Raw genomic sequence first — 25,397 nt, forward strand, 5'->3', positions numbered from 1 at the left:
CTCTATTTTACTGTACATTGTAAATTGTAGTGTGAATTATGTCTATTTTAAACTAGTAACCTGTCATATATGCTGGCTACATGTTCCCCAGTCAAAAAGTCTTCTAAACATCCCAGTCCATTTCAGCACTCGTGGGAAAAATAGTCAGAATAGATCTTTGAAATGAAACTGGCTTTTAGTGTTGAGTGTTCTGGAACACGGCTTCAGAAAGCAGCAGTCAATCCCATATGTTTGTGTTTCGTTCCCCTGGATGTGCACCAAAGGAAACATTGGAGTATTTAGTAATGTGTGTTTTAATGTGTCGTCGTGAGGAAAGCACCATTCATGTGTGTGTTTTTCTAATATTGCTGAGACCTTCCCATTAGTTCATGTTGATTAATATCTCTAAAGCATATGGTATTTGGTGTCTCTCCACCCACTCTTATCTGCTAATGTGACTTAGCTGGGATGACAGCCAGTGGCTGAGGCAGAGCAGAACAGTAATATAAAAAGTCTGGAGTTAGATGAGCATGAAACGCTGCACAGCTGACAGGAGGGGTATTCAGGGAGAACAAGCCAAATCCTCCGCCTCCATACACACACATACACGCACATACACGCACGCACGCACACATGCATATACACATACCCTTTCTCACTGTCTTTCTCTCTTCTCCCTCTCTCACACATACACTCAACACACAAACACACAAAGTTGGAGTGGCTCCATGGAGCCCCCAGGCGGTTGGAGTGCTCTTACGGCGGGGGTGCGGGGTGGACTCTGAGCTCTGGTTTTGAAAGGTTTAGTTCAGGCTGGTCTGCTCAGACTGGTCTATCTTGGCTGGGGCCTGGGCCGAGGTGAACAGGCCAGGCAGCTGCTGCTCATTGTTTTTAATGATGGCTCCATCTGCTTCCCGTCTCCCCCCGCGCCACAAAATTACTAGCCCATTAAACCAACATGGAAACGCACTCCAAGTTCCTGATCCCTGCACTCTGTTATTCTTGGCCTGTCTTGGCACTGCTAGGAGATCCAAGCCCCAGGCTGTGAACAACTGAACACACATCAGTGTGTATGTGTGTGTCCTTCAGCCATAGACACTCTCTTTCTGCACCCCCCCCCTCCCCCCTCTCTCTCAGCTTACCTCACTCGCCTCTCACACACTCTGACACAGTGAGCTTGTACTCTGGCTAAGAACATGAAAACGGTCTCATGTTTCATTGTGTAACTTAAAGGCCACAGCATTCCTCTTTTAACAAGGGAAACTGATATTACAACCTACAGCTCAGCACAAGGAAATCTGCTGCCTCACCAGCTAATAACAAACATTTCCAACACTTTAGAGAACGTTCTCTTAAGTCTCATTAGGTCATTAACTAATGTTATTGTGATGTGCAAGGAATGTTTCTAAGAGACCATTCCCTTAATGTCAAATAGAACATGTTCTCAGAATTCAATGTCCTAGACATGTTTCATGGGAACATTGCAGGAACATTTTTGTATATCAGCTATCAGCTGTCACCTAATGGTCCCAAAGAAACATTCTCCCAAAATGAAACAGTTTATTACACATCACACCTTGTTAGTGTTCCCGGTTGGTGAACCACTGATTCATTCATAGTTCTTTGTCTGTTGTCAAGGTTAGAGATACTCACACACAGTGCTTTTAACATAGTATTTTCAACTTACATTTTTGACACAGATGATTACATTGTGAATGTTCATTTATACAATTAGTATTATTCAAAATTATCTCTCCTGGGATTTGAACTCACAAACACTTGGTTCACTGTATTCTGATCTTCCTGCTACGGCACCATGTCCGTGTCAGATACAGGTATGAGTTCATCTGACTGTTCTCAACATTGATTTGATTGACTTATTTCAGCAAGGGCTTTCTGTATAATTGTCTAATGTTGGTGGGCATGTTAACCTGTTTTAATTATACTCCTGAATTAGTATGATCCATAAAATAGTTTTTCTTGAGTGTACTTTTAACAAATCAAATCAAATTGTATTAGTCACATGCGCCAAATACTACAGGTGTAGACCTTACAGAAATGACAGACCTTACATGAAATGCTTACTTACGAGCCCCTAACCAACAATGCAGTTTAAGAAATATGGATAAGAATGAGAAATAAAAGTAACAAGTAATTAAAGAGCAGCAGTAACATAACAATAGCGAGACTATATATAGGTGGGTACCGGTACAGAGTCAATGTGCGTGGTTACCAGTTAGTTGAGGTAATATATAAATGTAGGTATTAAAGTGACTATGCATAGATGATAACAACAGAGTAGCAGCGGTGTAGGGTGGGGGGTGGGGGGCAATGCAAATAGACCGGGTAGCCATTTGATTAGATGTCCAGGAGTCTTATGGCTGGGGGGTGGAAGCTGTTTAGAAGCCTCTTGGACCTAGACTTGGCACTCCGGTGCCACTTGCCGTGCGGTAGCAGAGAGAACAGTCTATGACTAGGGTGGCTGGAGTCTTAGACAATTTTTAGGGCCTTCCTCTGACACTGCCTGGTATAGAGCTCCCGAGTTGTGCAGTGGTCTAAGACACTGCATCTCAGTGCAAGAGGCATCACTGCAGTACCTGGTTTGATTCCAGGCTGCATCACATCCAGCTGTAATTTGGAGTCACATAGGGTGGTGCACAATTGGCCCAGTGCCGTCTGGGTTTTGCCGGGTAGGCTGTCATTGTAAATAAGAATGTGTTCTTAACTGACTTGCCTAGTTCATTTTTAAAAATGTAGAGGTCCCGGATGGCAGGAAGCTTGGCCCCAGTGATGTACTGGGCCGTTTGCACTACGCTCTGTAATGCCTTGCGGTCGGAGGCAGAGCAGTTGCCATACCAGTCAAGATGCTCTCAATGGTGCAGCTGTAGAACCTTTTGAGGATCTGAGGACCCATGGTGTGTTTGGACCATGTTAGTTTGTTGGTGATGTGGACACCACGGAACTTGAAGCTCTCAACCTGCTCTACTACAGCCCCGTCGATGAGAATGTGGGCGTTCTTCTTTTTCCTGTAGTCCACAATCATCTCCTTTGTCTTGATCACATTGAGGGAGAGGTTGTTGTCCTGGCACCACACGGCCAGGTCTCTGACCTCCTCCCTATAGGCTGTCTCGTCGTTGTCGGTGATCAGGCCTACCACTGTTGTGTCATTGGCAAACTTAATGATGGTGTTGGAGTCGTGCCTGGCCGTGCAGTCATGAGTGAACAGGAAGTACAGGACGGGACCCAGCATGCACAACTGAGGGGCCCCTGTGTTGAGGATCAGAGTGGCGGATGTGTTGTTACCTACCATTACCACCTGGGGGCGGCCCGTCAGAAAGACCAGGATCCAGTTGCAGAGGGAGGTGTTTAGTCCCAGGGTCCTTAGCTTATTGATGAGCTTTGAGAGCACTATTGTGTTGAACGCTGAGCTGTAGTCAATGAATACCATTCTCACATAGGTGTTCCTTTTGTTCAGGTGGGAAAGGGCAACGCTGTGTACTACTCCCTTCACAGAACAGTGTAAACTGACTCTAACCAGAATAGAATGTGGAGTGGGAGGCCCCGATGCACAACTGAGCAAGAGGACAAGTACATTAGAGTATCTAGTTTGAGAAACAGATGCCTCACAAGTCCTCAACTGGCAGCTTCCTTAAATAGTACCCACAAAACACCAACGCCAACAGTGAAGAGGTGACTCCGGGATGCTGGCCTTCTAGGCAGAATTCAAGTGTCTGTGTTCTTTTGCCCATCTTAACCTCTCTAGGGTAGGTGAGACGCTAACGTCCCACCAGGCCAACATCCAGTGAAACTGCAGAGCGCTAACATTCTAAATACACCATTTGTTGTAGTAAACATTCTTGTAAATACATGTATTTTACATCATTTAAAAGATGAACATCTTATTAATCCAGCCCTGTGTCAGATTTCAAAAAGGCTTTACGGCGAAAGCAAACCATGAGATTTTCTGAGGACAGCTCCCCGCACACACAAGTATTACTAGCATTTTCCAACCAAGCATTAGCGTCACAAAAGTCAGAAATAACAATAAAATAAATCGCTTACCTTTGAAGATCTTCCTCTGGTGGCAATGCCAAGTGTCCTAACTACACACGGAATGTTTGTTTTGTTTGATAACATCCATTTTTATAGCCTAACACAAAACATTTGTAAACCGCTTGCGTCGTGTTTTCCGTCTCATTCAACTTTGGACGAAGCATTCGTGGTAATTACCCACACTAAACAAACGTTTATCCAGTCATGGTTGGTTTTATTGCAATCCTCTGGTTGTTACTAACACAACCATACTTGATGGTTCTTTTCCCGGGACATATTGACCGAAACAAACTAATTTGAAGACACCAATCAATGATCTCATTGCGCACCAATGGTAGGACCGGGCTATCGTTGATTGACTGTATTTTGGCCCAATGACCACTGATCATCTTGAAATCTAGCTTAGAAAATAGCCAATGAGCTGAGGTAAACGGCAATATGTAATGGTTATACGTTCGAAGACCAGCCTTTGTTGTAAACTCTGGCGTAAAAGAGGTTCATTCGCCATTGCAAATCTTACTTGACGGAGCCACAAGTGTTACGCATAGCAGTACATCGTCAATAGCATTTTCAGCACGTTTATATATTTAAATTATGGTGAATAAATCAGGAAAAGCTAAAACAAAGTCTAGGTATACAGATTTAACCCAAATTATAGAGGAAATTGATAGAGAAAGCGAGACCGAGTAAATAGTTACCCTTGTTATTTAAAAAAATATATACTTTTTTAAATAAAACAATATTTTAAAAATAAGGTATTTTTTTGGGGTGTGTGTTAGAAAAGCATTTATATATTTTGTATATAATTCTGCCCTTCAAAATGTATCACTGTACCAATTCAGCCACTTGGGTACATTTGATTACATTTGTGTGGGACACCTGGGTGAGCTCGCTCATTTTTTAAGTTATCTGTCTAAAATTATTGTTGCCATCTTATGTTCTTCATTAAAATCATCCCCAGCATCCTATCTGTATGTTTGTCTGTAGCTCCGGCTTCTGGACCGGAGCTACAGGCAGTTAGATTAGGGTATGTCTTTAGGCGGAAATTGAGAAGAGGGGGAGTACCCCAAAGAAATTAATATTTTATTTTTATTGTCCAGTCTTTTTCTTTGCAACTCTGCCTAGAAGGCTAGCAGAGTTCACTATTGACGTTGAGACTAGTGTTTTGCGGATACTTTTTATTGAAGCTGCCAGTTGAGGACTTGTGAGGTGTCTGTTTCTCAAACTAGACACTCTAATGTACTTGTCCTCTTGCTCAGTTGTGCACCAGGGCCTCCCACTCTTTCTATTCTGGTGGGGGGTGGTATTTTGACGTTTTGATGAAAAGCGTGCCCAAAGTAAACTGCCTGCTACTCGGGTCCAGAAGCTAGGATATGCATATAATTAGTAGTTTGGATAGAAAACACTCTAAAGTTTCTAAAACTGTTACAATAATGTCTGTGAGTATAACAGAACTGAAATGGCAGGCGAAACCCAGAAGACAAACCATTCAAAACAAAAAATCAGCATGCCTGGCACTTTTATAATAGGGTGAAATCGTCCCCGATTGCAGTTCCTGGGGCTTCCACTAGATGTCAACAGTCTTTAGAAAGAGTTTCAGGCTGGTTTTTGGAAAAATTAGGGAGAAGTTGTAGTTTTTCTAAGTGGCTCCCATTTTGGCTGTAGTGTTTCCAAGCGCATGGCCGAGAGAACGCGTTTTTTTGTTTATCTTCGGTAAACACAATAACGATTCTCCGTCTTAAATTGTATTGTTTATTTGCGTATTAGGGTACCTGAGGTTTGATTATAAACGTTGATTGACTTGTTTGGATAAGTTTATTGGTAACGTTTGGGATTCGTTTTGTAGCTATAACGTCATAACGAGTCAAACAAAAAATGTACAATTGAGAGGAATATGTTAGTTAATGTAGAGACAAACGTTTGTACCCATTTTTTTGTCATAAGCAAGTTATCTGATTAGCTATCATTAGCCAGCTAACTAGCTAGCGTTATGACATGAGATTTAATTTGTAATTTGTGTTGTTTAATGTTTTAGGGACTCCTGAGAAATGTACAATTGCGTACGCTTGCCTTGCAATGCAGATTAAGTAACATAGCTAGCTAACTATTTACTTATTGTGTAGTGGAGGATAAAAAATAACCGTATACCTATGGATGTGTAGCTAGCTACAGGTGTAGCCGATCTGTGTATGGAGCCTAAAACGTTAGGTTCTGAACGTTAGGTTCTGAACTAATATTCATACCAATCTATGAACCTCAGCTGTCATAGTTATATCAACTTCAAGTCTGAATGGTATTTTATTGAAGCCTATGGATAGAGTAGAATATAATAACTTTATTGTGCCACGATGCAAGTCCTATATTCATGTACTGTAGTTATTGCCACGCATAAGATCCCCCGCATTGTAGCCTGTACATTGAATATATTCACTGATCATGTACTCTTCCTTGGCAAATAAAGGTTTGGTTCAGGTATGAATCTCTGAGACATTCTTTTTCCGTCATATCAAAGTCCATTCTTTGAATGATGATGTGTCTGCATGTATGTATTACAATTATACACTTCAACAGTGTTTACCACTCCTGCTCCTGGAACATCAATGATTACACATTAGTCTATTGCATAGTTACAGCAACATTATTTAGGTAAATGCTGATAACAAATCATATATACAGAAAAAAACCTATGCATATCTAACTCCCTTTATCTGCATTAATCTGAGGACAGGATAAGATACTTAATTTCAACCAGTAGAGGATGTGAAACGCTTTATTGAAAGAAGTTCATTATCCAAGTGTTATAAATACATAATACATGCATTATAATTATGAAAATTGTAATATTATAAATAAACGTTCAATCTGTACATCAATGCACATATGTTGTGCATTATAAAACGAGGAAGAAAGACGAGGTGGGAAGAGAGGTGTAGAAGACAGAAAGGAAAAGAGGTAAGAACAGAGGCAGACAGCATATGATTAGTGAATTACATTGCTACCCTAATATTCTCTCAGTTCATCACAATTACAGTGTCTCTAGCAGTGTCTCCTAACCAGCCTTGGGCCCCCAGTTGGCCCGAAGTTTATCTTAAGAGCGGGTGAGGTGGCAATGACGGGACTGGCTTCCTCTTTCACATCTAAAGATACCTGCAGACGAGAGACAGGTGGATAGAGAAAGAGCATGATTAAACCTTGTTTTTTTTATTCTAACACGGTCAGTCATCATAATCATCAGGAGGTGAAATGCAAAACTGACCTTGGATCATTAACTCTGGGACTCCTACATCTCTGTCTGTATTTCAATGTAAAGCATCTCTTTAATAATACTTCCTGTTGACCCGACCAAGTGGCCTCTCACCTATGATCATGATGTGCCCTCTGTGTCAGCCAGTTCAGATGAGGGAGGGGTTCACCAAAACAGCTGATATAACCTAGAGGATTTAGGGAGAAGGGGGAGAGGGATGAAGTGAAGGAGAGAGACTGTTATTGTGTGTGTGTGTGTGGTATCACCTGGTGTCCACACTAAGTGGCTACAGAGTACTTAATGCTGAAAAACAGACACATGAGGACAAGCAATGGAAGATAATGTCAATAGAAGATACTGTATGTGACGCAGACACCTATCGGAGTGTACCTGAAACATTTAAATATAGAGGGCTATGTGTCTCACCACTTGGTTATTGCAAGGCTAACCCCCAGGGAAATCATGACTTGGCAGCAACAGATAGTCCAGTGAAAATGGCTGTGTTTATCTGGTGTAAATCTGAAAATTAGCAGCTGACACCTTAAGGATTTTTAGTTAATGCATGTGAGACAGGTTCCATGTACGACAAGAAAGGCAGACAGGAAGAGAGAAAAAGAACACAGAACAGTTTAATTACCTCCGGTTATGAACCCTTTTGCCAGCAATACAGCCTCCATGGCCTGTTCCTCAGACAGTGAACATCTGACAATATCTACATTTTCGACCCCTTGATCAGCTCGCTCTCTGAAAGTAAAGGAAATAGATGATTTTTTATAGATATGAAAACAATAACTGAGATACCAATCTAAAGCAGCAGATGTCATTTTCAGGATATGTCAATAACAGCACAGAAAGCTTAACACCAGACTGGTATTGTGGTTGTTCATTAGGTGATGGGAAATATGCAATGATACCTGTACCATCTACAAGCTGCAAAGACTCCCTAACTCTTCGCCATTGTACATGATGGCCGATTGCTCTGAGACTTCCTTTGACCATTCTATAGCCCGCATGGGGCATCCTTGCCTTAAGATCTTCTTCTGTTGGCACTCTAAAATGTCCCAGAAACATCACAAATGGTCCTTTTGTTTGATAAATTCCTTCTTTATATCCCCAAAATGTACATTTATTTGGTGCGTTTGATTCAGAAATACACCGGTTCCAACTCACCCAACATGACTACAAAGTATCTAATAAGTTACCTGTAAACTTGGTCCAAACATTTCAAACAACTTTCCTAATCCAACCTTAGATATCCTAAAACGTAAATAATTGTAACGGCGTTCGTCTGTTGAAGGAGAGTCGGACCAAAATGCAGCGTGGTGGTTACTCATGTTCTTTAATGAAAAAATAGTGATACATGAAATAACTAAATAAATACAAAAAAAAACAACAAACGAAATGTGAAAACCTAATTACAGCCTATCTGGTGAACACTACACAGAGACAGGAACAATCACCCACAAAATACACAGTGAAACCCAGGCTACCTAAATATGGTTCCCAATCAGAGACTGAGGGGCAGCTCGGGACTGAGGGGCAGCTCGGGACTGAGGGGCAGCTCGGGACTGAGGGGAAGCCCAGTACTGAGGGGAAGCCCAGTACTGAGGGGAAGCCCAGTACTGAGAGGAAGCCCAGTACTGAGAGGAAGCCCAGTACTGAGATGAAGCTCAGGCAGGTAGTTGGCTCCGGCAGATCCTGGCTGGCTGGCGGATCTGGAAGAGTCTGGTTGACTGGCAGATCTGGAAGAGTCTGGTTGACTGGCAGATCTGGAAGAGTCTGGTTGACTGGCAGATCTGGAAGATCATGGCTGACTGGCGGCTCTAGCTGCTCTGGCTGCTCCATGCAGACTGACAGCTCTGGCTGCTTCATGTAGATTGGCAACTCTGGCTGCTCCATGCAGATTGACAGCTCTGGCTTCTCCATGCAGACTGGCAGCTCTGGCTGCTCCATGCAGACTGACAGCTCTGGCTGCTCCATGCAGACTGGTGAATTTGTGCAGACTGACAGCTCTGGCTGCTCGATGCAAACTGGCAGCTCAGGCTGCTCCATGCAGACTGACAGCTCAGGCTGCTCCATGCAGACTGGCAGCTCTGGCTGCTCCATGCAGACTGACAGCTCAGGCTGCTCCATGCAGGCTGACAGCTCTGGCTGCTCCATGTAGACTGGCAGCTCTGGCTGCTCCATGCAGACTGGCAGCTCTGGCTGCTCTATGCAGACTGGCAGCTCCATGCAGACTGGCAGCTCCATGCAGACTGGCAGCTCTGGCTGCTCTATGCAGACTGGAAGCTCTATGCAGACTGGCAGCTCTGGCTGCTCCATGCAACCTGGCAGCTCTGGCTGCGTTGAACAGTCAGGAGGCTCCGGCAGCGCTGTAGAAGAGGAAGGCTCTGGAAGCGCTGAACAGGCGGGAGACTCCGACAGTGCAGGAGAGGAGGAAAACGCTGGCTGCGCTGAACAGGCGGGAGGCTCCGACAGCGCTAGAGAGAAGGATGGCTCTGGCTGTGCTGAACAGGCGGGAGGCTCCGACAGCGCTAGAGGGAAGGAAGGCTCTGGCTGTGCTGAACAGGCGAGGCGCACTGAAGGCCTGGTGCGTGGTGCTGGAACTGGTGGTACTGGATCGAGGACACGCACAGGAAGCCTGGTGCGGGGAGCTGCTACCGGAGGACTGGTGTGTGGAGGTGGCTCTGGATAGACCGGACCATGCAGGCGCACTGGAGCTCTCGAGCACCAAGCCTGCCCAACTTTACCTGGCTCGATGCCCACTCTAGCCCGGCCAATACGAAGAGCTGGTATGTACCGCACCGGGCTATGCACCCGCACTGGAGACACTGTGCGCTCCATAGCATAACACGGTGCCTGCCCGGTCTCTCTTACCTCCCGGTAAGCACAGGGAGTTTGCGCAGGTCTCCTACCTGGCATCGCCATACTCCCTGTGAGCCCCCCCCCCCCAATAATTTTTTGGGGGTGACTCTCAGGCTTCCATCCGCGTCGCCGTGCTGCCTCTTCATACCAGCGCCTCTCCGCTCTCGCCGCCTCCAGTTCTTCTTTGGGGCGTCGATATTCACCAGGCTGTGCCCAGGGTCCTTTTCCGTCCAATATCTCTTCCCAAGTCCAGAAGTCCTTTGATCGCTGCTCCTCATGATTAACAGGGAGAGTTGGCTCAGGTCTGACTCCTGACTCTGCCACTCTCTCCCTGAGCCCCCCCCCAATACATTTTTGGGGCTGCTTTTCGGGCTTCCTTGCCAACCGTGTTCCCTTGTATCGTCGGCTCTTGTCTCCGGCTGCCTCTGCTCTCCTAAGTGCCTCCACCTGTTCCCATGGGAGGCGATCTCTTCCGGCCAGTATCTCCTCCCAAGTGTAACAACCTTTGCCATCCAACACGTCTTCCCATGTCCATTCCTCCTTTCGCTTTTCCTGCTGTCGCTGCCTGTTCCCACGCTGCATGGTCCGTGTGTGGTGGGTGATTCTGTATCGGCGTTCGTCTGTTGAAGGAGAGTCGGACCAAAATGCAGTGTGGTGGTTACTCATGTTCTTTAATGAAAAAATAGTGATACATGAAATAAATAAATAAATACAAAAAAAAAAAAAAAAAACGAAATGTGAAAACCTAATTACAGCCTATCTGGTGAACACTACACAGAGACAGGAACAATCACCCACAAAATACACAGTGAAACCCAGGCTACCTAAATATGGTTCCCAATCAGAGACAACGAGAATCACCTGACTCTGATTGAGAACCGCCTCAGGCAGCCAAGCCTATGCTAGACACACCCCTAATCAGCCACAATCCCAATGCCTACAAAAAACACAATACGACAACACAATAAACCCATGTCACACCCTGGCCTGAACAAATAATTAAAGAAAACACAAAATACTAAGACCAAGGCGTGACAATAATCAATCAAATTTAAGACGGAATATACTGTGTTCAATAGCGGATAAAAACAACGTGGAGCGAGCTCCAGTTCATTCGCGCCAAAAAAACAGAAGAGTCCACTTGGCTTGACACTCACAATGAACATCCCTACTTCTTAATTTCTCAAAAGAAAAACATCAACCAATTTCTAAAGACTGTTGACATCTTTAGGAACTGCAACCAGGTTCCTCATAAATATAGTTTCCCATAGAAAATAATTGAAAACACACTGACCTCAAAAAAATGTTTTCCCTGGATGGTTTGTCCTCTGCGTTTTGCCTGCCAAATAAGTTCTGTTATACTTACAGACATAATTGTAACAGTTTTAGAAACTTCAGAGTGGTTTCTATCTACATCTACCAATTATATGCATATCCTAGCATCTGGGCCTGAGAAACAGGCAGTTTACTTTGGGAATGCTTTTCATCCGGACGTGAAAATACTGCCCCCAATCCCAATGAAGATAATGGCGCTGACTTACTGGTCTAATTCTTCATCTGACATATAAGAATAGCATTCCCTGAGAGACATATTGTGTTCTTTCATCCTTCTGTAAAAAAGCTAACCGTTTCACTGTCATGAAATATGATTATATATCGACTATGAGACAAATAGGACATGGCCTGCTTATGAGTTGCCATGAAAGAAAGTTAGATTAATTCACCTGAAAATGGTGAGAACAGGTATTCGCAGCTAAATGCTTTTGGTTAGGTTGAGAATAATAATTGCATGATTTATCATTCTACGGTATGTATGGATGTAATATATGTATGTAATATAGTAGAATGTTATGAACCTACACTGAATCGTAGGAGCTAACTACTAGCTATGTAAAAGTTGGACGGAAGAAGGCCCAGTGCTGCTTACCTGAGATGCCATCATCACACAGTCCTTCTTCGTAGGTGTCCGCTATGATTTCCTTTATGTCGGAAAAAGGTTACTTTCAGAAGCATTATTTTTGATTGAAAAAAAAAGGTTTTCTCTCGACAAAAAGACACAAATGTACCTCCATAGCATATAACAATTTGCCTGTAAATAACCACACCTTCAAACAAACTTGCTACTGTTTGCAGAATTCTTGATGCACAACCAAAAATGCTACCAAATCATGCCAGCAAGCTCACAAGCGAGCCACTCAGGCGCAGAATGATGACGTGTGGAAGAGGGAAAGGAACGAGATGGGAACAACAACAATTTGTTGCAAGTTGGGGAGGGGGGCTAATAGCTGAACAATAGACTATTCATCCTTTACTAAAGAAGTCTAATAGCCGATCTAGGTGTGAAACCCCTGCCCCTCCTATCATAGACCAGATATGCCCTAACGACCAGTAGCTTGCTACTCAATGTAATAAAGTAATGACTTTTCAAATAAGTTACCTTACACATTATGTTGGCTGACAATTTGTTAGCTACGCTATCCTTATGAACCACATAGCATATCATTACAGCAGTATGTACCGGTGTGTTAGCTAGCTACCTAATGTTAGTAGTTATACTGTACATCAAACGTACCAGTATATCAACTATAGGCTATCTAACTACCCAATGTTTATTGACTTGATTTTTCCCGTCATTCTTAGTTTAGCTAAATGGTATAGTCGTTTTGTGTTCACAATGGACATTCCAGTGCTTTTGTAAATTCGCTCTGGCTATCTACAGTCGTGGCCAAAAGTTTTGAGAATGACACAAATATTAATTTTCACAAAGTTTGCTGCTTCAGTGTCTTTAGATATTTTTGTCGGATATTACTATGGAATACTGACGTATAATTACAAGCATTTCATAAGTGTCAAAGGCTTTTATTGACAATTACATGAAGTTTATGCAAAGAGTCAATATTTGCAGTATGGACCCTTCTTTTTCAAGACCTCTGCAATCCGCCCTGGCATGCTGTCAATTAACTTCTGGGCCACATCCTGACTGATGTCAGCCCATTCTTGCATAATCAATGCTTGGAGTTTGTCAGAATTTGTTTTTTGTTTGTTTGTCCAACCGCCTCTTGAGGATTGACCACAAGTTCTCAATGGGATTAAGGTCTGGGTAGTTTCCTGGCCATGGACCCCAAATATCGATGTTTTGTGCCACTTAGTTATCACTTTGTGCCACTTAGTTATCACTTTGTCTTATGGCAAGTTGCTCCATCATGCTGGAAAAGGCATTGTGGGTCACCAAACTGTTCCTGGATGGTTGGGAGAAGTTGCTCTCGGAGGATGTGTTGGTACCATTCTTTATTCATGGCTGTGTTCTTAGGCAAAATTGTGAATGAGCCCACTCCCTTGGCTGAGAAGCAACCCCACACATGAATGGTCTCAGGATGCTTTACTGTTGGCATGACACAGGACTGATGGTAGCGCTCACCTTGTCTTCTCCGGGCAAGCTTTTTTCCGGGTGCCCCAAACAATCGGAAAGGGGATTCATCAGAGAAAATTACTTTACCCCAGTCCTCAGCAGTCCAATCCCTGTACCTTTTGCAGAATATCAGTCTGTCCCTGATGTTTTTCCCTGATGTTTTTCCTGGCGTCTTTGCTGCCCCTCTTTACACCAGGCCATCCTGAGCTAGCTCTGTCCTGGTGGTGCCCCAATCCCGCAGCTGAATCAACTTTAGGAGACGGTCCTGGCGCTTGCTGAACTTTCTTGGGTGCCCAGAAGCATTCTTCACAACAATTTAACCGCTCTCCTTGAAGTTCTTGATGATCCGATAAATGGTTGATTTAGGTGCAATCTTACTGGCAGCAATATCCTTGCCTGTGAAGCCCTTTTTGTGCAAAGCAATGATGACGGCACCTGTTTCCTTGCAGGTAACCATGATTGACAGAGGAAGAACAATGATTCCAAGCACCACCCTCCTTTTGAAGCTTCCACTCTGTTATTTGAACTCAATCAGCATGACAGAGTCAACACTCACACCTGTGTTAACGAGAGAATCACTGACATGATGTCAGCTGGTCCTTTTGTGGCAGGGCTGAAATGCAGTGGAAATGTTTTTGGGGGATTCAGTTCATTTGCATGGCAAAGAAGGACTTTGCAATTAATTGCAATTCATCTGATCCCTCTTCATAAAATGCTGGAGTATATGCAAATTGCCATCGTACAAACTGAGGCAGCAGAGTTTGTGAAAATTAATATTTGTGTCATTCTCAAAACTTTTGGCCATGACTGTACACCGACTTCAGAGCACTCTCGTCTGAGTGTACCAGAGCGCAGAATAGTTCATTTACGAGCGCTCAACACCGGTTGAATATGTTGTGTAATGTTTATTTCCAACGGCCAATGAGCACCGATACGTTTTATCTATAATTTATCTTCATATTACAAGGATTGAAAAGGATTTTCCAGTAGATTGTCAATGTGATTAATGATGATGACTGCTTGTCTAGCTTCTTGCGGATCAACATCCGGTGAACGCCAACATCCGGTGAAATTGCAGAGCGCAAATTTCAAAATACAGAATTCGTAATGTTAAACATTAATGAAAATACAAGTGTCTTACATTGTTTAAAAGCTAAACTTGTTAATCCAGCTGCTTTGTCAGATTTCAAAAAGGCTTTATGGCGAAAGCATACCATGCGATTATTTGAGGACAGCGCCCCGCATACAAAAGCATTATAAACATTTTCCAAACAAGCAGAGGCGTCACGAAAGTCAGAAATAGCGAAAAAATAAATAACTTACCTTTTGAAGATCTTCCACTGTTTGCAATCCCAAGAGTGACAGCTACATAACAAATGGTTGTTTTGTTCGATAAAGTCCTTCAGTAATCCACCGGTTTCCCTCGTTCAAAATGGATACAAATGAATCACAAAAATGACCAATAAACTTCGTCTAAACAAGTCAAACAACGTTTCTAATCAATCCTCAGGTACCCTAATATGTAAATAAACTATCAAATTTAAGACGTTGAATAGTATGTTAATTACCGGAGATAAATAACAAAGTGTGCACCCTCATCTACGCACACCACAATACTACAGCCAAAATGGGAGCCAGCCACCTAGAAAAACTACAAATTCTTGCTAATTTTTCAAAACAAGCCTGTAACTCTTTCTAAAGACTGTTGACATCTACTGGAAGCCATAGGAACTGCAATCTGGGAGGTATTCCATTGATTTTCCCATAAACAGCCATTACAATGAGTGGTGAGCTAAAAAAAAATGGATGGATTCTCCTCGAGTTTTCACCTGCTATATCAGTTCTGTTATACTCACAGACATTATTTCAACAGTTATAGAAACTTTAGAGTGTTTTCTACCCACTACTACCAATTATATGCATATCCTAGCTCGGCCTGAGTAACAGGCAGTTTACTTTGGGCACCTCAGTCATCCAAACTTCCCTAAGAAGCTAGCTTGCTAGCTAAGATTTTGAAAGTATGATGTTGACATGATAAGTCCAATCAAAGCTACGGTACATATAACGTGATTTGATGAAATTTTAGATTTTGCAATGACGTACTGTCCCCATAAGTGACGGAACATTACCAACCTTTATGCTCTATAATTTCTACTGGCTGCCCCACCACCACCACAGAAAGCACTGAAACACCTGCATTTTGGAGCTGACTTAATCAAGAAAGAAATATAGAAACCATGTTCGTATGCAGCTTTATTAACAAAATTATTCTAATTTTTTTCACATTCTTTACAAACAGATATGTGACATATATCATTGCCAAAATAACAAGCAAAACAGGCAACAATTATTAGTATTATTTTTTATTTTGGCTAAACAGGTGGGGCTCTGCCAAGTCCTGATAACTGATACACAGAAATGTTCTTGCAATGTTTCCATAAAACAGGTCTAGAGCATAAATATATTATGTTCTGAGAACATGGCAACCATGTTAACATAGATAGAATGTTAGAATGTTACCCTAACTAACTCAAATATTAGGGGAAAGATTACAAAAATGTTTTCTCTCTATATAATTGTTAGCTGGGTCTTTACTAATGCAATGAGGTACAGCATCCAGGTTGACCACTTACAATGTTTAAGTACAAAATATGTTGACCGCCCTTTGAACTCCCTTTCAAACACAAGCGGCACAAGCTCTTTAACATTATCTAGTTGTTGATACCAAGCTCTTTAAAGGCCTCCAGTTGTTAGCTCAGCTGCTCTGCAGACATGCTCTATAAGACACAGTGAAAAGAGGAAATGCCTGCTATGCCTCTCCCACACCTAACATTCCACAATCAACCTGCTTTGGACAGCAGTTTGTGAGCCTGGATGCTTTGCTGGGCCCTTATACCTCATTCGGTTAAAGGAAAGCTCGATCCCAGGGAGCCGGAGGGGCAGTGGAGGTTTTGGGAAATGGGTTGGACTGAGTACGAAGCCCTGAGGTGCTCCAGAGCTTCTGCACCACAGACACCCTGCTGAGAGAGACGCTGAGAGAGATGCTGAGGTGGCTCTGAGAGGATCTACCTGGGGCCTCAGGCCAAATAGCGGGGGATAGAGAGAGGGAGGGAAAAGGTGAGAGAATTTCAGAGTGATAGAATGGAGAAGGAAAAATTATACTTCTACGCATAATTCGTCTCTCCAAAAAAATGACGTCATCCTTCCAATTTGTTTGTGTTCAGCAATATACTATACAGTATTTTCTTATATATTAGCCAAGCAACTCTGCCGGTATGTTCTGCAGCTGTAGAATACAGCCACAGCCGTGTAATCTGTGTTACATTCCTCAGTGACGGTGTCCACAGATTCAGTGGGCAGCTATTCTCTGGTACACAGGGTTTTTTTCCTGCAGTGGCCAGGGATGGGCGAGCCGGCTGTTAGCAATGCTGCATCCATTCTGCTGAGGAAGCAGTGTCTGTAATCTGTTCGGTCACAGTCCTCCTTTTCCCGCGGGAGTGTGGGGATTAGAATACGGCTCGGCAACAGCATCCTCAGAAAGGGTGACCAAGCCTGGAATTTCCACATAATTGGTAACGCACCACAGTCTTCTCTCTGCGGGTTCTAAATACCACACCTCCTAAATACCACCGTATCCTGAGAGAGGAGGGAGGGTCAGGAGAAGAGGAAGGTATGGAGAAGAAATTACATCTTTCTGGTGCTTTTTCTCTCTGTTTTGCTTGTAAATGTGTCTAAACAGCAAAAGGAGGATCCGGTGATGATCAGCTGTTTGAATGTTGTGTAAAAGTCTGAATGAGGACGAGAGGTCACTCAGAGCAGCCCTAGAAGATGTGGTGGTACTCTGGGTGAGAGATGGGCCCCTCAGTAGCTGTAGAGGGTAGAGCAAAGCAGGAAGAGGCAACACTAATCTGCCCTGAAGCAGCAGTCTGGCACAGCACCAGCTACAGTACCAACCATCCTAGAAATGAGCTATTCTCACCCTGAAGAAGAAATTCTCACAGTTAAGCTGAATGTGGATCCTTCTCGCCCCTCGAAAAAAGCAAAACAAAACTTTATAAAATAAAAGATACACTATATATACAAAAGTATGTGGACACGCCTTCAAGGATAGGGGCTTCAGCTATTTCAGCCACACCCATTGCTGGCAGGTGTATAAAATCAAGCACACCGCCATACAATCTCCATAGACAAACATTGGCAGTAGAATGGCCTTTCTGAAGAGCTGAGGGATTTCACAAGCCTAAGATCACCATGCACAAGACAAAATTTCAGTGGTGTAAAGGTCGCCGCCATTGGACTCTGGAGCAGTGGAAACGGGCTCTCTGGAGTGATGAATCACGTTTCACCATCTGGCAGTCCAACGGAAAAATCTGGGTTTGGCAGATGCCAGCAGAAGGCTAACTGCCCAATTGCATAGTACCAACTGTAAAGGTTGGTGGAGGAGGAATAATGGTCAGGGGATGTTTTTCATGGTTTGGGCTAGCCCCCTTAGTTCCAGTGAAGGGAAATCTTAACGCCAACTTTGTTGCAATCGTTTGGGGAAGGCCCTTTCCTGTTTCAGCATGACAATGCCTCTGTGCACAAAGCGAGGTCCATACAGAAATGGTTTGTCGGGATCGGTGTGGAATAACTTGACTGGCTTGCACAGAGCCCTGACCGAAACACCTGGCCCTAATCACCCAACATTAATGCTGACCTCACTAATGATCTTGTCGCTTAATGGAAGCAAGTCCCCTCAGCAGTGTTCTAACATCTAGTGGAAAGTCTTCCCAGAAGAGTGGAGGCTATAGCAGCAAAGGGGGGACCAATTCCATATTAATGCCCATGATTTTGGAATGTGATGTTTGACGAGCAGGTGTCCACACACTTCTGGTCATGTACTGTATATATTTTTTATGCGTATCTCTGGTCCCCCTAAACTTGGCACTCTTAAACTGTCATAAATGTCTCATAAATGTCAGTATGACTGATCAACTCTGTCCAGTTTAATGTGAATGTCCTCGTTCATACGACTCTCATGGTGACGTTTGTGTCAGTGTAAACCACAGTAGATTAGGACCCTGGCCGGGCCATCTCGGAAACTTCACAGGCTCTGCCTCATTCTTTTTTTGGACAGGAGCTTGGGTGCTAAAGATGGAAAAAGCCCATCGGAGTCAAAAAAAGTCAAAACCAGAGAAGGAGAGCGAGAGCACAGCCAAGAACCACAGTGTCCACACACACATGCAGACACACACACACACACACGCAGAGCAGTGAGAAGCCATGGAGCAGAGCCAGGGTCCAGCCACTGTGACTGTGTGGGATGAGATAGGCCTCTGACTCAGGCGTTTCAGCTGCAGCACGTACAGTACTGTAGAATGGGAAGGAGAGAGAGGATACCACACACCAGATGATTCCCATGGCTCTCTTCTCAACTATGTCACTGCTTTGGAAAGAGTGGAATGGTATTGTGCCTCACTTTTGACTTGCACACAGACATTTACAGAAACACACACACACACCACAAATGCACACAGGCACACCTTCCCCTATCCATGTTTTAAACATCCTACTGTGTTTGTCTTCCATCCCCCTTTTTCTCTGAATGGTTTCCTTTTTGGAAAGTTTAAGATGGGGTCCCAAAACCCTTGACAGGTGTCAACAGTGTTCCAAATCAGCTACCTCCCCAGATACATATCTGACTCGCTGCATCTCCTCATACACTAGATTTCATCACACATTCTGGACAAATTCAACTGGAGCAGCAGAGTTTCATGGGAAATTATTTTATTTTGATTTGATATAAATCCCATCTCCGGGGTGGGGGAACTTTTTTGCTGTTGGACAGGCTTATGTCATGCGGAATGTCTTTCCACTGAAGCAGCTCGAGGATACCAAAAGACATTTCCATTTTTTGGAGTCAGTTCCTCACACAGAATATTTTCATTCAACTCCCTCATTCAGAGCCAAAAAAAACCTTTTGGTTTAAAGCGACTTGATCCCCTTTTCCAGACATATTCTCAGAGGATTAGGCTGTAAGCCCCAACTAAAGCACTCTTAATCAAATCAAAATAAATAGCCACCTTCACAAAAGGGACGCCAGATTTTCTATTTTTCATGGAATTGTCCTTAGAGAAAAAAATCACGGTGGAAAGTACCCATGCCTGCTTTGTGTGCTCTGTGTGTGTGTGTGAGACTCCTTTTCCAGCTGGTTCTGGACTGTGTTGATCCAAAAAGGGGTTTAAGTGTGCGTTAGGAAGGATTGTGTCGTCATGCCTGTATGGCTGCTGGGGCAGGGAGAAAGCCTTAACTGCAGATTAGAATGACTCTCAAGTGTTTCTCAGACTCATGCTTAAGCTGTGCAATTGCTCCCATGCCGATTCAGCATCCCTCCCCTCCCATAGATATCAAATCTGCAGCCAATGTCAATAGCAAAAGCTTCAGTGAAACAAACACCTGTATCCACATCTGCATAGATGCACCCTACAGAGGCTATTGAGTCAAAAATGGCATGCTGTAGTATGTGTCAGTTAAGCTGTTTTATCTGACATTTGCTTTTATTTGACATATGAAGTTTAATTCCTATTACAATGTTATCCTTGTGCTGATACGTCGTAGCTACATATTGTAATGATATGGTAATTTAGCAGATGCTTAAATCTAAAATAAATATATAAAAAATAATCAGTTGACTCGAATATAAGATTATCCTTGTGTGCCAGACCTCTAGGTTCTCCTCTGTAGTGGGTGCAGAGCGATTGGCTTCGTGAAACTACCATAAAATAGATGACTGAATTAATTACAGTCACTATTCATGTTGAGGGATACATTTATTGTTATTGTTAACCTGGTGTCTACTCACTCCCAGATGTTCTATGTCTCCTCTCTCCTCAGGAAACTACCCACGTCCACCCAACTACGGCGGGACCCCCAGTGCCAACTACAGCAGCCCCGGGCCAGGCTCTGGCATGACCAACAGCCAGGGTATGAATGCCAGCAGCCCCATGCACGGCCAGGGTCCCGGGCAGCCTATGGGCCGCAGTCCTGGTGTGGGCAGCCGCCCCTACCCCAACATGGCCCCCAGCTCCCCCAGTATGCCCCAGCCAGCCGGCCCTGGGATGGGCCCTCCTTCACTGGGCAATGTCAACCGCAAGGCCCAGGAGGCAGCCGCGGCTGTCATGCAGGCCGCAGCTAACTCTGTACAGGGCAGGTGAGATAACATGTTGTTATTTTTTTTACCTGATGATGTGTGCGTGTGTGTGTGTGTGTATGCGAGCATGCATGTGATCTGTGTGTGATCTGTGTGGGATCTGTGTGTGATAGTGACATTGATAAAGAGAGCGAGAAGAGGAGAGGAATTGGGCAAAAGGTGGAACACATTACTGCAATGCTCTTTTGAGAAGAGCCTATTTTTACCACCCCCTGAAATAGCATGCTAAAATTAGTGAGCATAAGGCGTCACTCACTTGTCACTACAGAGACTTTGGGGCTTTATGGTCTTCAGACTAAATGTTTCAGTACCTAGTTCTCTATGCTCAGACTGGGGAGAAATAGAGGAGCGTTGTGTGAGGAGCGTTGTGTGAGGAGCGTTGTGTGAGGAGCGTTGTGTGAGGAGCGTTGTGTGAGGAGCGTTGTGTGAAGAGCGTTGTGTGAAGAGCGTTGTGTGAAGAGCGTTGTGTGAGGAGCGTCGTGTGAAGAGCGTTGTGTGAGGAGCGTTGTGTGAGGAGCGTTGTGTGAAGAGCGTTGTGTGAAGAGCGTTGTGTGAAGAGCGTCGTGTGAGGAGCGTTGTGTGAAGAGCGTTGTGTGAGGAACGTTGTGTGAGGAGCGTTGTGTGAGGAACGTTGTGTGAGGAGCGTTGTGTGAAGAGCGTTGTGTGAGGAGCGTTGTGTGAGGAGCGTTGTGTGAGGAGCGTTGTGTGAGGAGCGTTGTGTGAGGAGCGTTGTGTGAAGAGCGTTGTGTGAGGAGCGTTGTGTGAAGAGCGTTGTGTGAAGAGCGTTGTGTGAAGAGCGTTGTGTGAGGAGCGTTGTGTGAAGAGAGTTGTGTGAGGAACGTTGTGTGAGGAGCGTTGTGTGAAGAGCGTTGTGTGAGGAGCGTTGTGTGAGGAGCGTTGTGTGAGGAGCGTTGTGTGAGGAGCGTTGTGTGAAGAGCGTTGTGTGAGGAACGTTGTGTGAGGAGCGTTGTGTGAAGAGCGTTGTGTGAAGAGCGTTGTGTGAAGAGCGTTGTGTGAGGAGCGTTGTGTGAAGAGCGTTGTGTGAGGAGCGTTGTGTGAGGAGCGTTGTGTGAGGAGCGTTGTGTGAGGAGCGTTGTGTGAGGAGCGTTGTGTGAGGAGCGTTGTGTGAAGAGCGTTGTGTGTGGAACGTTGTGTGAGGAGCGTTGTGTGAAGAGCGTTGTGTGAGGAGCGTTGTGTGAGGAGCGTTGTGTGAGGAGCGTTGTGTGAGGAGCGTTGTGTGAGGAGCGTTGTGTGAAGAGCGTTGTGTGAAGAGCGTTGTGTGAAGAGCGTTGTGTGAGGAGCGTTGTGTGAAGAGCGTTGTGTGAAGAGCGTTGTGTGAAGAGCGTTGTGTGAAGAGAGTTGTGTGAGGAGCGTTGTGTGAAGAGCGTTGTGTGGAGCGTTGTGTGAGGAGCGTTGTGTGAAGAGCGTTGTGTGAAGAGCGTTGTGTGAAGAGCGTTGTGTGAGGAGCGTTGTGTGAAGAGCGTTGTGTGAGGAACGTTGTGTGAGGAGCGTTGTGTGAAGAGCGTTGTGTGAGGAGCGTTGTGTGAGGAGCGTTGTGTGAGGAGCGTTGTGTGAGGAGCGTTGTGTGAGGAGCGTTGTGTGAAGAGCGTTGTGTGAAGAGCGTTGTGTGAAGAGCGTTGTGTGAGGAGCGTTGTGTGAAGAGCGTTGTGTGAAGAGCGTTGTGTGAAGAGCGTTGTGTGAAGAGAGTTGTGTGAGGAGCGTTGTGTGAAGAGCGTTGTGTGAGGAGCGTTGTGTGAGGAGCGTTGTGTGAAGAGCGTTGTGAAGAGCGTTGTGAAGAGCGTTGTGTGAGGAGCGTTGTGTGAAGAGCGTTGTGTGAAGAGCGTTGTGTGAGGAGCGTTGTGTGAAGAGCGTTGTGTGAAGAGCGTTGTGTGAGGAGCGTTGTGTGAAGAGCGTTGTGTGAGGAGCGTTGTGTGCCATGGAACTATTTGATTTATTTTACCTTGAATGAAATGTATTCTTGTTTATAGGACAGTAAGAACTGTATATAGTGCTACTATCTAACGATAAGGCATTTGAAGCACAATCTCGCTGTTGAAATTATGCATAGTCTCCTACAATGAAATGCTGGGTTAAAGGCTGAGTGGCAGTAAAAGACATGGGAAAGACAGTTGTACCAATGAACAAAGATGCACTATGTTACCTTGGAAAACACTTCACAAGAGATGTACAACACAACACCAAGCTACTTAGGAAACTCAAAAACCACTTGGACAACAAGATTAAAAGCAGCATTATGAACAACCTTGACACATATCGAACAATGTAATGGGGATTATTATCTAGTGTGTTTGAGCATTTAATTTGTGAGTGCTTCCCAGAGTGGAGAGGAGAGGAGCAGTGGAATTGTGTGTGGGCATTTAACTCTGGGTGAACCCTGTCAGGGGAGCATGCGTAAAAAACATGGACTCTACTTTTGAAAGGGTAGATTCTCTGTCAACCAATCAGCTAGTAGGAAGAAGGGAAGTAGTCATACTGAGCAGCTCGGGGCTTTGTTTAATGAAGCAATGCTTGTTGGTAGACGGGTGGAGACCGATCAGCAATGCTTCTGCTGAAGTGGCCTTGTGGATGTTGATCTCTATCTTTGTACAGAACATCATTAATAGAACTGAGTGAGTTTTAGAACATGAATTGAACTGAGTGAGTTTTTAGAACATTAATAGAACTGAGTGAGTTTTTAGAACATCATTAATAGAACTGAGTGAGTTTTAGAACATTAATAGAACTGAGTGAGTTTTAGAACATCATTAATAGAACTGAGTGAGTTTTAGAACATTAATAGAACTGAGTGAGTTTTAGAACATTAATAGAACTGAGTGAGTTTAAGAACATTAATAGAACTGAGTGAGTTTTAGAACATCATTAATAGAACTGAGTGAGTTTAAGAACATTAATAGAACTGAGTGAGTTTTTAGAACATCATTAATAGAACTGAGTGAGTTTTAGAACATTAATAGAACTGAGTGAGTTTTTAGAACATCGTTAATAGAACTGAGTGAGTTTAAGAACATTAATAGAACTGAGTGAGTTTTTAGAACATCGTTAATTGAACTGAGTGAGTTTTAGAACATCATTAATAGACCTGAGTGAGTTTAAGAACATTAATAGAACTGAGTGAGTTTTTAGAACATCGTTAATAGAACTGAGTGAGTTTTAGAACATCATTAATAGAACTGAGTGAGTTTAAGAACATTAATAGAACTGAGTGAGTTTTTAGAACATCGTTAATAGAACTGAGTGAGTTTAAGAACATTAATAGAACTGAGTGAGTTTTTAGAACATCGTTAATAGAACTGAGTGAGTTTAAGAACATTAATAGAACTGAGTGAGTTTTAGAACATCATTAATAGAACTGAGTGAGTTTAAGAACATTAATAGAACTGAGTGAGTTTTTAGAACATCGTTAATAGAACTGAGTGAGTTTAAGAACATTAATAGAACTGAGTGAGTTTTTAGAACATCGTTAATAGAACTGAGTGAGTTTAAGAACATTAATAGAACTGAGTGAGTTTTTAGAATATCATTAATAGAACTGAGTGAGTTTTTAGAACATCATTAATAGAACTGAGTGAGTTTAAGAACATTAATAGAACTGAGTGAGTTTAAGAACATTAATAGAACTGAGTGAGTTTTTAGTCAGTAATTTGGAACACTGTTGACACCTGTCAAGGGTTTTGGGACCCCATCTTAAACTTTCCAAAAAGGAAACCAGAGAAAAAGGGGGATGGAAATCAAACACAGTAGGATGTTTAAAACATGGATAGGGGAAGGTGTGCATTTGTGGTGTGTGTGTGTGTTTCTGTACATGATAAATACACGCTCGAGGGCGCCAGGCTACCCGTCATTATACGCACCTGTTTTCTTCATTACGTGCAGCTTGGACTCACCTGGACTCACCTGGACTCACCTGGACTCACCTGGACTCACCTGGACTCCCTCACTTTGTTGACTGCCCCTGCATATATGTCTGCTACTCTGGGTTGTTCCCTGTAGTAGTATTGTTTGTTGTGTTTAAGTCCAGACGCTGTTCTTGTTCCGTTGCATGTCCGTCTATATTAAATGGTTCACTCCCTGTACCTGCTTCTCATCTCCTGCGTTGGGCGCTGCAAAACTAATCTGGCCAATGCTAGCATCACTGGCTAAAATTGACAGATTTTACTGACTGCTAACTGCTGACCTGTGTTTTGCTTTATGTTTCTAATTATAGCATCTTGTACAATTTTCTTGGCTCTCTAGACTCCTCCTATAAGGGCATAAGGCCAGGCCCAGATGCAGGCAGATGGTTTGAGTCTTTGATATTTATTATATTCGAAAAGGGTAGGCAAGAGAATGGTCGTGGACAGGCAAAAGGTCAAAACCAGTTCAGAATCCAGGAAGTACAGTGTGGCAGGCAGGCTTGAGGTCAGGACAGGCAGAATGGTCAGGCAGGCGGGTACAGAGTCCAGAAACAGGCAAGGCTCAAAACCTGGAGGAATAGCAAAAGAGAATAGAAAAAACAGGCGCATGGGAAAAACACGCTGGTTGACTTGAACAGGCAAGACAAACTGGCACAGAGAGACAGGAAACACAGGGATAAATACACCAGGGATAATAAGTGACACCTGGAGGGGTTGGAGACAAGCACAAGGACAGGTGAAACA

At 43.7% G+C, this 25,397-nt stretch overlaps 1 protein-coding gene across 1 annotated transcript in view; it reads left to right on the forward strand.

Moving 5' to 3' along the window:
* LOC112262193 (AT-rich interactive domain-containing protein 1B) overlaps window positions 1-25,397 on the forward strand; it is a 338,604-nt gene that overhangs the window by 271,305 nt on the left and 41,902 nt on the right. Inside the window, 1 exon segment of the mRNA XM_042330089.1 lies at window positions 20,424-20,739. Within this exon segment, the coding sequence (XP_042186023.1) occupies window positions 20,424-20,739 (316 nt within the window).

This window comes from Oncorhynchus tshawytscha, linkage group LG11, assembly GCF_018296145.1.
Source record: "Oncorhynchus tshawytscha isolate Ot180627B linkage group LG11, Otsh_v2.0, whole genome shotgun sequence".
Taxonomy (NCBI): Eukaryota; Metazoa; Chordata; class Actinopteri; order Salmoniformes; family Salmonidae; genus Oncorhynchus; species Oncorhynchus tshawytscha.